We start from the raw sequence: 12,696 nt of genomic DNA, 5'->3' as shown, positions 1-12,696 counted from the left end.
AGGCTAAGTGTGGGTCAGCACCATGTTGAATTGCAGCGTTACCGATGGAGTGGTCAACGAACTTGCAAGTCATTTTCAGCCAAGTGTCCGGATACTTTTAATCACAGTGTATGTACGTCCGTACTGCATATTGTGCAGCGCGGCAGTTTCCAACCATCGAGCGCTGTAAGCAGATATTTTCTTTGCTTCCACTGTTTTTATGATAGCAACACTACCTCAACAGTTTTGTTAGACTCTCTAAAGAGGATTGGTATAATTTAACATTTTGGTCAATTTCGCTAAACAGGAGTATAATTTGTAACAGAAAACATTGTAAACAAGAAAGTATAATGGTATATACAATAGATGAAACTTGTTTAAGTTCGCAAATGCTTACACTGTTCAATTTTTCGTAATAATTTAGTGGCAGCTTTCATTCCCTTGCTTGAGAGAAAAAACTGGTAAGGCGCAAGTAGAGCTTGCGCACTGAGGGCTCTGCATAAACTTTATGTATATAAACACTTCATCCATCCAGGGAATCTATAATCTTTGGTTTTTGCATGTTGACAGTATTGAGACAAGCAAGATATCTGTTCCGGGACTTTCAAAACATTGGAGAATGATATAATTTCCATTTTGTAGTCCCTAACGAATGACGAAAGATTTTCAAATTTTTTCCCTTTACTTTTACTACGAAGCCTCTCACGAAATTTTGTGATCCTATATGAACGGGAAGTACTCCACAGCATTTGAGAGGGAGTTTGCGAGCACCAAAATAATAGTATGTGACACAAATGGCCGTATCTTTTGATTGTACTCAGAAACTTGGTTTTCTTCCACACAGGCATGGGACCGTAGATCTTAGTACATGACAAATTTCCAGTTGATACGTCTACTCGTTACTGAGAAAAGGGTTTTTAACCGTCAGACAGTGTACCTAGGTGGTTTCAATTTAAACCGATTGGGCTACGGAACCGTACAAATATCGCGAGACGACTGGAACATGGGAACACAAAATCAGACTTGCTGAACATAGGCTATGCCTTTTATCACCGTGTCATCTCACGATTAGTTGTAAAGTTATTACTGACAGTTTCTGAGAAGCTATTCCGTTGCGACGTCTTTGTTATTTGCCGTCTTTTCGTCCTTAGGTGCGTACGATATCAAGTTTGAGTTTCACATTAGGTCTGTCTGTGTAGAAGTGAATGAAATGAATTTCATCATGTCATACGCGTTTTCTCAATTTTTTGTGAAAGGCGTAAGTGACTGGCAGTATTTGTAAAGATGTTCTGCACGTGTTATTGTTTTAAAGGTGCACATCCGATTTATGTCAGTTTTTATCAGCACAGTACTACCAAGATGAAACTCCTTTTACTACACGCTACTTTCATTACTTGTGTACACAGCACTCCAATATTTTAGCAATAACCTTTGCGACATGGACTGGTGTTAACATTATTTGGTTGCCACGGTCGAGGTTTGGGCTTACAGTGAATCTTTCCTTTTAATACATTATTCTCTTGTTAAATATTTCATGAGTATAATACAGAAGTCTTCGTTGTTTGTACTGGGTGTCCGAGGACAGATGGCCAACATTCGAGGATATGACAGGAACGATGATTCGAAGCGAGAATGTTTACTAAACATGGGCTCGAGAATGCATACTGTAAGACCTATGAGCACGACACTTTCAGTAGTGTGGAACTAATCTTTTGGAACTGTACTACAGTAGATGTCAATGGTTTCTCGAAACACACTATTATGGTAAGATTCCTATCTTACAAAGGACGTCCGCAGGTAGCAAATGGGGAGGCAGGGCGATAATGAATAGAAAAAGCCGTATGAGAATGGACAGTGGCGAAGCGGGTACCTAATGGCCCCCTCCCCCTTTCGCAGCCCAGCGTCTTGTCCACCGCGAAGGACAATAACTGAGCAGTTGAGATTTCCAGGAAGGGTCCACTAATCCGTGTATCCCAATTCCGCAGCTAGACCTTTGTGTACAGCAGCACGCACGTATACATTTGGGTATATGAGTGCTCTGCACAATGGAGAACGACAAGCGTGTACGAGAGTTATCGCTCTCATTTGAATCTAAGTCGCCAACACATTAACTTGAAAAGAGTACACACACTTTCTGCGAAGGAGTATCCAGCCTTGTTCCACACCGCAAACTGACAAGAACGCCCATAAAAAATTCGCCTACAGCAAAATTGTGCAGTGGCGAAATGCACATGCTGTGAAGTTGTTTCAAACCAAGGTTAAATGTTAGCATAATCTTAAAAATCTCATGAATATAAATTTAAAGTTAGATGTTCTTTAAGGGTTTCGCTCCTGAATCTGTGAAAACAGGATCCTTTAAATTTTATGTCGCTGAGGTCTACGGTCCGTTGACGGAGTAAACATTGAAGCTTCTAAGTTAGTGCAATTTTCAGAAAGGCCATTCATGCCACATATTTTGATAACCGCAAACTTACTTATGAAAAACTGTAGGACACTTTCCGTTCACTTGTAATCATGAAATTATGCAAAAACGAAGTTTTAATAAACTACAACCAAAGGAAAAAATCCGGAAACTTAATTTGTGATTATATTAAAGAAAAACATTGTTCTTTGTTAACTAATTTCTAACTTAAATCAGTAATTCTGTATTTAGGATTACTCGGTCGCAACAGCGAAAGTCAAACATCGGGCAAGGACTGATTATCATATGACTATGTGAAGGAGCGATTACTGCACGTAGATACGGCGATTTAAGTTTGATATGAAACGAACATTCGCAGACTAGTCTAGATATCTGTTCATCATCGAATTCCGAAACGCGTCATATGAACAGTGAAGCAATTCCCTGCTTGATGTTTGACTTCCACCATTGCGACCCTGTCGGCCGGAATGGAGAACTACCGTCATACTAATGGTCACCTGCCTCCTGCATGACAAAGGGTTCAAATGGCTCTGAGCACTGTAGGACTTAACATGTGAGGTCATCAGTCCTCTAGAACTTAGAACTACTTAAACCTGACTAACTTAAGGACATCACACACATCCATGCCAGAGGCAGGATTCGAACCTTCGACTGTAGCAGCAGCGCGATTCCGGACTGTAGCGCCTAGAACGGCTCTTTCACAGCGGCTCCTGTATGACTTTCACATTTGTATTATCGAAATTAAAACAATCTCAAAAATTTTGGACTCCATGGAACCCATATCTTAGCATTAAGTACGTCGATAAAAGGGAAAAATGATAGAGATTCTAGATTCCCGGAATGGATGAACTGCCTGTAAACATACTTTAGTTATTAAGGAATCGTCAGACCGCGAGTCCACCTCCCACCTGACCATTTTTTCCTTACGTCATCCTGTCTGCTAATGCACTTAATTTACTTGCTTTTAGAAAATTGTAATAAACGTGTAACAATACTTTTGAGAGACGTTGCTACACTCTTACAATACGCTACCTGTCCAGACAATGCGCATGATGGAAAACAAATAGGTGAAGACAGGGAAAACAGAGGTACTAAAAGCGTTTTTCTAAAATTGTTTCGCTAAGGAAGCCCTTACAGTGTTTCGTCCTTTAAATCGTCGCACGAACATCAAAACCAATAATCGAAATGTATGGCCACGGGCTGAAATCGCTCAACAGTGGAAAGGTCAATGGACATGTTGGGATACCATTACGATTCTATGTATAGTGTAAGAAAGAAGTTTCTCCTCTTCTCGCAGTAGCGTATCGTAGGCTGCTGGAGAAAATAAGTGTTTCTTATGATTGGAAAATAACACCAGTCACCGTAGTTTTCAAGAAACGTCGGCAAGCAGACGCACAAAACTCAAATGCTCGCGGCTTGTGACATTTCTTGAAATCTAAAATCTCCTCTGCAGGAATCAACATGGGTTTCGAAAAAGGCTGTGTGAAACCAAGCTCGTTGTGTTCGTCCACGTGGCCCAGAGTGCAGTAGATGTCGGTGCCACTCTGGATGAGTCTTCAAATTCCGGAAGGCGATAGATGCAGTTCTGTACTTTTCTCTAGTGAACAAAACAGGAGCGTATGGAATATCAGACCAGCTGTGCGATAAGATTCGATAGTTTCTAGAAGCCAAAACACAGTACTGTCTTCTCAATGGAGATAAATCTACAGACGTAAAGGCAACTTGACTTATCTCTAGGATTGTTGGACCATCGGAATACGTAAAAATGGTCTACTTGTTAACGTCGGAAATTCCATGAGAGTTTTCACAGATGATGGTATTGTGTACAGGGAAGTCCCAACGCTGTATAATTTTAGCAAAATGCTGGTTTCAGGGAGTGGCAGTTGACCGCCCCTTAATATAAATGTGTCTTACTGTGCATAAATAGGTGGAAAGGTACACTACTGTCTGATTACACGACTGCAGAACGATTATTGAAAGGAGTGACATCCATTAAAAATAAAGGAATATGCGTTCCGGACGCATATATCTACTGGGAATCTAAAATCTCAATTTTTGCGTTGTGTCGATATTTTCAAGATATTGGTCCCTGGAATTCCAAGACCGTATCAAAATCTCTACAGTATTTCCTCAGACTAGCCTGGATATACAAAAAGACGTGAGCAAGCGACTTCAGTTTATAGATGTAGAGAGAGAAGGTTAATAAAACACTTGTTTAGTTACTAACACATGACTGCAACTTACATATTGTTTACTTGCAGTAATGTTCGTCTTTTATGCTTTTGACTGATGTTTGCAATAATGTTCAAAGGAAAAAAGATTTGAGATTAAATTTAACAGGCGTAATTTTTTTTACTTTTACTTTAAAAGGTTGGTTCTTGCCGAATGTTATGATTGTAGGTCAACGAAAAGTACCCTATCGCTTCTGATGAATGAATTTGCGAGTATCAAGATTTATCATAGAAATGGCCGTATATTTTGACTGAATTCACGTAGATGCTTAAAATTTTTACACCGCTAAGGGACAATAGACCTTAATATAAAAATTTGAACTTGGCACGTCTACCCGTTCCGGAGAGAAATGTTTCTTAACAGAGCGATCATATAGGGATTCCGTTTTCACACACGAAGGCACGGAACGCTAAACACCCATGTTGAGTAAGGCAAGTGCCAGACAGGTTCACTGAAAGAATGCTCAGGAAGTGTAGAACGTCGACGGGGAATTAGATTACAAAGCCTTTGTTCGGCTAGTGCTTGAATACTGTTCATCAGTGGGATCCATAGCCGATAGGATTGATAGAAGAAATGGGAAAGATCAAAAGAATAACGGCGCCTATCGTTACAGGTTCATTTAGCAAGCGCTAATCTTCACGAAGATTCTAAAAGCGAACTCAGATTTTCTCCGCTCAGGGACTGAGTGTTCCCATCGACACGGAAGTCGCTCAAGGAGTAAGGCCTGCACCGCTCTCCCGAACGGAATTGTCTTAGGCAAATTTTATTTGCAGACTCCGCAGTAGGCTTTGTCTCACAGTGAGGTTTACTGTTAAACTTGCAGAGATGAGTCAACCAGTCTACCGATTCCTGATTCTTATCGCGCGAAAATATGAGGGTAAAAATAACGGATTCTAACTCACACGAAGGCTTACAAACAATCCTTCCCGCAAACCTCTCGCGACTGAACAGTAAAGGGGATATATAGTAGTGTATCACCAAGTAACGTCCGCCACTCATTGTAAGGATGTTTTCGGGGTATATATATTTACATGAACATTGACTTTGCGAAACTAATGCCTAGCCGCAGCTGCCTAAACTTATAGAAGGGGCGTACAAGGCTTAGAGAGAGAGGCAAGGAACACTATGGTTGACGGACTACCAGCACTACAGTGTGCCGTCTGCTCCCTCAAAAGATCACGACTTACAGATTGGATGTGTGTCAGAACACGTCTGACTTCAATCATGAAACATGTTTCCACCCAGTCACCTGAGTGAGGTAGACTTTAGAGGTTCCAGACTCGTTCATGCTATGCAAGTGATGTAAATTACATCATTCTTGTCTTGATGGTAGTCGCCAGCAAATAACTTTGTGCAATAAATTAAGCAACTTCTAACATTAACGTCCATCTAGTATGAGCACCACCCGCATATTAGAAAATGAGAATGTCTTAACCGTTTATAAGATCCAAATGTGAATATAACCTCTATGTTCTAACGTGGATTGGGAGAGAACCTATCTGCTCTTAGCAGAATCAGAAATATCTGTTTTAAACAGTTTACTTTAGTCTGACGAGACAACATTTAAACAGGTAGATTCCATCATCCTCGATTTCTGAAATGCGTTCGACACTGCTCCACATCGTCCACTACTCACCAACGTTTGTGCTATTACCTGTGCAGCGACCGTTGCGTGCACGCCACCAATATGTTCCAAAAACTTGCACTAGAAAATACTGTTTTCCAGAGGGTCGTATTTCTGTTTCTACTGATCACAAATTGGCCAAGTGTTTTAGATAGCCCTCGGCCAAGCGGAAGAACAGGCATATTGCAGCTATCTTACAGGAAAGGGTAAAATTTTAACCAATACACACTTCCTCCAGCCCACGCAAATTTGGTTCTTTTGCCTTCGGTGTGGTCTAGGGTGGGCCTTAGGCGACTTACAAAACCATTTCTTCGCGCGCCGTGCCTGAGAAAAACCAAGAAAAACCATTTTTGGGTACAAAAAAGATCACCTTTTGAAGGGATGGCAGTTCTGTAATTTTTATTCGCGGCAGATCGAAGTTTTTATCATACGTTATACGTGTTCTGGGAGAACTCAAACTTTTTCGGATATTACTGTCCATTACCGAAATCAATAATTATCTTAAACGTGCATATAATAACCGTTTCGAGGCGTAAATGTAGCGTTAACTGACCGTGAACACATGGCAATGGATCTGGGAGCATCGTAAGGTGTCTGAGGCCACCAGACTTATCAGCATATTTTCCCAAATAAAACTATGAGGCGCCGTGTCTGCATAATGGAAATTTCGCGGCTATACAAACATTCCATAGTTCATACTGCAGTAACAAAAAATGGGCTAAAACTGTCTTAACATGTGTGAAAACTTAAAAAGAAGGCCAAAAATTATGTAAACGTGAAGACTTCAAGTTCAGGAAAATATTTCTAACAACATTTTTACTCCTTGAAGATACAAATCATTTTGTCTCAGTATTACGTGTACTTATTTGTTGTTTACACATGTCAAAGTATGGCTCTGAGCACTATGGGACTTAACATCTTAGGTCATCAGTCCCCCATAACTTAGTAGTACTTAAACCTAACTAACCTAAGGACATCACACACATCAATGCCCGAGGCAGGACTCGAACCTGTGAACGTAGCAGTACCGCGGTTCCGGACTGCAGCGCCTAGAACCGAATGACCACCGCGGCCGGTCATGTCAAAGTATATAAATGTAAATAAACTGTCAGAACATTACTGCGGTGTAGCAGGGAAAAAAGGGAGCCATCTTAAAAATGTTCCTGTCGGAGCAAAAACAAGACGAATAAAAATGGAAATATCAAGCTAGTTAAACTGCTCAAGAGCTTATGTGAAACTGTCGGCAACACTGACAATTGCAGAGTGATCGATGAAATGTGCGGAAAATTTGCGTGATATTCTACAGTGTAGACGTACACTATCGTCTGCAATATTTATAAAAGAAATCCCTTTCCATCAAGAGACGAATGTCCACTAGACAGCCTTTCTCAGTAGCACCCTACGTAGCCGTGATTTCATCTTCAACATCCTGTGTGAATGGTATTTAGGAAAAACAATGACATTAAGAAATATTTGCACACAGTGTTTAAGATAATACGTAGAAATTCAGAGGAATTTTATTCCTTGCTCGAACAGTTTAGTTTCATAGCACGGAGAAAGAGCCTTGAAATTCTACAGACACATAGCACAAATGTATGGCTCACGATTAAACAAGTAAAATCACTAACAGAAGTTTGTAGAAAGTACTATGGATAACAGACACCAAAAAACGGTCTCTCAGAATTCACTGTTGATCTACTGACGTCAACACTAACGAAAAATCTTTAGTTCACGTCCAAACTGACAGAACGGGGTTATCTATATCTACATCCATACTCCGCAAGCCACCTGACGGTATATAAGTAATGAACAATACGTATATCATTAGACTGAGTATGCTAAAATTGATCGAGCATTTTGAATCCCTTGTAAAAATAACGTGGAAGGCTGAGAGTCCTCCTTGCACTACTACCGGCGCGATACGTGCAAGAACTGTGTTTGCAGTGTTACTTCAATTCTGACTAAAAACACACACACAATAATACAAATATTGTAATGGAGCATGTTGTAAACAAAAAAATCAAATTTACCGTTTGATTCAATGTAGGCAGTTATTTGTTGTGTGTATTAGTAATTTTGTGTTTGTGATCAAATTCCACTGGGAAGGGAAAGTTTGGTGACTACTATTACGCGCCAACCACGTACTATCAGACGCATATCTGCATCCCTTCTCTCAGAACCTGTAGTCTAATATTGTTTGTAATACGAAGTCCCATTAATTTTGTTGGGCATTGTGACATTTCATCGTATTGGGCTATATTTCAAGTCAACGATCATCCAACCATTCGCTCTTCAGCGATTTCTGCGCCTAGTTTCATAAGAACAGGAAACTAAGGTAACAGAGCGCATATTCCTACTAAGTGGGAAGGTTACTAGAATCTACCATTAACTTTAATTCACACGTGAACAACTTTACACCCCCCCCCCCCCCCTCAGAGTAGTTAACGTTCTATCCTGACTTCAGAACTCACTTCACGGGAAAAACCACAATGTCAAACGCATGAACACTAGAAAGACGACAAATCCGTAGCGAGACGATATATATATTTATGGTAATAAGAGCGTCAGAGCTAACTCTTAGTCCCATGCGCTCTTCGGAGGGCGAAGTAGGAGAACAATAACAAGAACCGTCAACAAGACTAACATATCGTGCAAATATACTTTTATCTTTCGCGAATGAATATGAGAAACCGTCTTTTGCTGGAAACCGTGGAAACTGGCGAAATTACGAAAGGTTACTAGTTATCTATCACACAAAATACGTTATCCGTTATACCCTTATCAATATATAGGAAACAGGTACATTCAAGGCAGCGTATCTGCACAAGCGTTCTAAAAGGCAGGAAGCATTTGCAAGCACGTGGACTACGCAGCTCTACCCTCAGACAGAATTAGCTGGTGCGCTTACCTGCGACTGCATCGGACCCACAGCGCGCCGCTCCATGCAATTAGCCAGGACTGCAACACGGAAGTCCCGCTACACCAGCGCGGGCGGCATCCACACACTGACTGAGCCCAAGCTCATGAGGCACAGTGACACCCCCCCCCCCCCCCCTCCATACCCCCATAGTTCTGTATGTCCAAGCTTTCCTCGAACATAGGCCTCTCACATCTTACCTGCATCAGGATTGAGCTCGCCGTCCCACGCCTTCAACGGGAAGTAACTGTATGCTCCTTTTGTCAACGGTTGATATACAGATGACTGTATAGAAAACAAAGAGAATTTTGTAGTGCCGCTACCACCAGCCCAATTTCTCAATTCATAGTTCCCTTCTTATATACTAAGCACATTTCATTTTTGTTGCACCCTTTTTAACTATCATTCATATACAGACGGCATTCAGTTGTCTCTCCCTGCCTGCATTAACAACATTACTTCTGCGCGACATCAACCAACTCATGGGACGAAACCTATTAGAACTACTAAACACTGGGGCTGGGCGAAAAACACTCGTGTCCGAAAGGGCCAAAGATTTCCCGATACGCCGCAGCGCTAGGTACAGTACCGAGCCTGTCCGAAAAAAATCACGTGACATTTGAATGGCGCAGCGTGAGTGTATGGGATATGAAAAAAATTACGAACTAGCCACAAAAACATACTATGACTCTACTTAAAATAGACAGCATCGTGAAACCCAGTACGAAACAGCAATAAATCGTATCCCAGCACGAACTGCTGTGTATCGGAACAAATCTGCAGTAAGTGTTTTCATACAGTATAGGTATGTATAGCTATATAAACATTTACCCTGATTTTTAAGTGTAGGTAACAGGCTGAAATGCTGTCCTAAAACAAACCTTACTGAACCCAGTATAATGTTTTATTTGGTTATAGGAAATAATAACTTGCCGAGTGGGTTGCAATATAGTATTTTAGCCCCTGCCTACATATTAAAATAACAGATAAAAACGTTACCAGATTTTAAGGAGTTTGAAAACAAGATAGTGGCAGTTAAATAAAACCGGGAAGAAAATTAATCAGAAATTAAATGCCTAACAGATAAAATACATCGTGGTAAGCTAACTGTAAATCCTGTAGCGAGAATAAATCACAACGACCAGTCTTGGAAAAGGTACCAGCAGACGTCAGTAGATCGTGGGAGGAGCGAAACGTCGAGAAGTGGACAAAATCTTGACTGCCATCTCTTTTTTTATTTATTCGTTACCGTTTTTACATATGACCTGTTTCACAGTTATTTTTATTATTAAAATCCACGGTGCACTAAAGTCAATAACACAGGTCGTGGGCATAATACCGACAACGTTCAATAGCTCGAAGATCATCGAATGATCGAACAGAACCCCCGATTTCCCAAACTGTCACGTAAACAGTTAGAACAGTACGAGTCGTATTCAGACACAACACTAACGAACAGGCCGCATTTGGGGTCTACATGGTTCAAATGGCTCTGACCACTATGGGACTTAAGATCTGTGGTCATCAGTCCCCTAGACTTAGAACTACTTAAACCCAACTAATCTAAGGACATCACACATATCCATGCCCGAGGCATGGTTTGCCTTCACCACTATTTTATCTAAGCGATCGTTTCAATTTCAGTTGTTCGTAATTGCAATTCTTAGGTATTTATTTGAATTGGCAGCCTTTAGATTAGTGTGATTTATCGTGCAACCGAAATTTGACGGATGCCGTTTAGTGGCCTTAGACTTTTCATTATTTAGAATCAATTGCCATTTTTCGCATCATAAAGATATCCTGTGTAAATCATTTTGCAATTGTTTTTGATCTTCTGATGACTTTACAGAATCACCTGCAAATAGCCTACGATGCCGGCAGTTGTGGCCGTGCGGTTCTAGGCGCTTCAGTCCGGAACCGCGCTGCTGCTACGGTCGTAAGTTCGAATCCTGCCTCGGACTTCGATGTGTGTGATGTCCCCAGGTTAGTTAGGTTTAAGTAGTTCTAAGTTCTAGGGGACTGAAAACCTCTGAAGTTAAGTCCCATAGTGCTCAGAGCCATTTGAACCATTTTTAGCCTACGATGGCTGCTCACATTGTCTTCTAAATCATTTATATAGATTATAAATGGTAGAGGAACTATAACACTTAATTCCGGAACGCTAGATATCACTTCTGTTTTATTCGGTGACATTCCATCTGTTATTACAAACTGCAATGTTTCCGACGGGAAATTACGAATCCAGTCGCACAACTGAGGCGACACTCCGTAGCAACCAATATCATTAGAAATCACTTAGTAGGAACAGTGCCAAAAGCCTTATGGAAATCTAGAAATATGGAATCAATTTGAAATACCCTATCATTAGCACTCATTATTTCGTGTGAGTAAAGAGCTAGTTGTGTCTCACAAAAACGATATGTTCTTAATCCATACTGAATGCGTGTCAACAGATCGTTTTCCTCGAGGTAATTCATAATATTTGAACACAGAATATGTTCCAGAATCCTACTGCAAATCGACGTCGGTGATATGGGTCTATAATTCATCAGATTACTTCTTCTTCAGCCGGCTGCTGTGACCGAGCGGTTCTAGGCGCTTCAGTCCGGAACCGCGCTGCTGCTACGGTCGCAAGTTCGAATCCTGCCTCGGGCATGGATGTGTGTGATGTCCTTAGGTTAGTTAGGTTTAAGTAGATCTAGATTGATGACCTCAGATGTTAAATCCCATACTGCTTAGAATCAACTGAACCATTTTTTAATTTCTTCTTCCTTTCATGAGTGTTTGTGTAACATGTGCAAATTTCGTCGAGCGAGCCACTGTATATGATTGCAAAATACCGTGCTATTATAGCAGCGTTCTCTGGAAGAAATTTGCTTGGGATACAACTTCACCTATTAAATACCTCATCGGCTCCACACCAAGAAATTCCAGGATGGTGTGGATCTCTACCTCCCTTAAATTCTACAAATCCCGTGAAACTCTGGGAAGATACGCACTCCACCTTGTATTTGTCATCCGCCTACCTTACTTAACTCGCTTCCTACACTAACTCCTCCAATTCCCACACCCTCTTCCTAGAACGCCTTAGAACCCAATAGGTTAAACGCAAATGTAGGCGCCAGCACCCTGTGTGCTATCTACTAATCAATAATCCAGATACTCTGCTGCGTCACTAGATCCACATCTTACTTCTCACGCACATTCATGCCTTATCAGCCCTTGCCCGCCGGAATTCGAGCAACTGCCACTACCCAATGATGAAATCTGTCCCAAGCCATACCCTCCCACCCAGCCATACTCACAGCATCCCACACTTCCATTGTCTTCCTGCTCCCTTCCTACACCTCTATGGCTCTTCGTAGCTGCCTGCTGTTCCCCAAGGCCCCTTGGTAACATCAGGAAGGTGATCAAGAATTATTTTAGACATTGTCCTTAGGAAAACAGCGACAGATAAAATTATATTAAAATTATTTTAATAAAACAGTCTAAATCGCATGCAAGTTATGTATACAAAGTTAT

The 12,696-nt window shown here is 41.1% G+C and overlaps 1 protein-coding gene across 1 annotated transcript in view; it reads right to left on the bottom strand.

Annotated features, from left to right (window-relative positions):
• Window positions 1-9,741, bottom strand: part of LOC126284953 (uncharacterized) — a 37,921-nt gene extending 28,180 nt beyond the window's left edge. The window contains exon 1 of the mRNA XM_049984229.1: window positions 9,166-9,741. Coding sequence (XP_049840186.1) covers window positions 9,166-9,201 — 36 coding nt within the window. The 5' untranslated portion in view covers window positions 9,202-9,741. The remainder of the gene's footprint in view (window positions 1-9,165) is intronic.
• Between the last annotated feature and the right edge of the window lie 2,955 nt (window positions 9,742-12,696).

The sequence above is a fragment of the Schistocerca gregaria genome, chromosome 1 (assembly GCF_023897955.1).
Source record: "Schistocerca gregaria isolate iqSchGreg1 chromosome 1, iqSchGreg1.2, whole genome shotgun sequence".
Taxonomy (NCBI): domain Eukaryota; kingdom Metazoa; phylum Arthropoda; class Insecta; order Orthoptera; family Acrididae; genus Schistocerca; species Schistocerca gregaria.
This window is presented reverse-complemented; position numbering and strand designations above follow the sequence as displayed.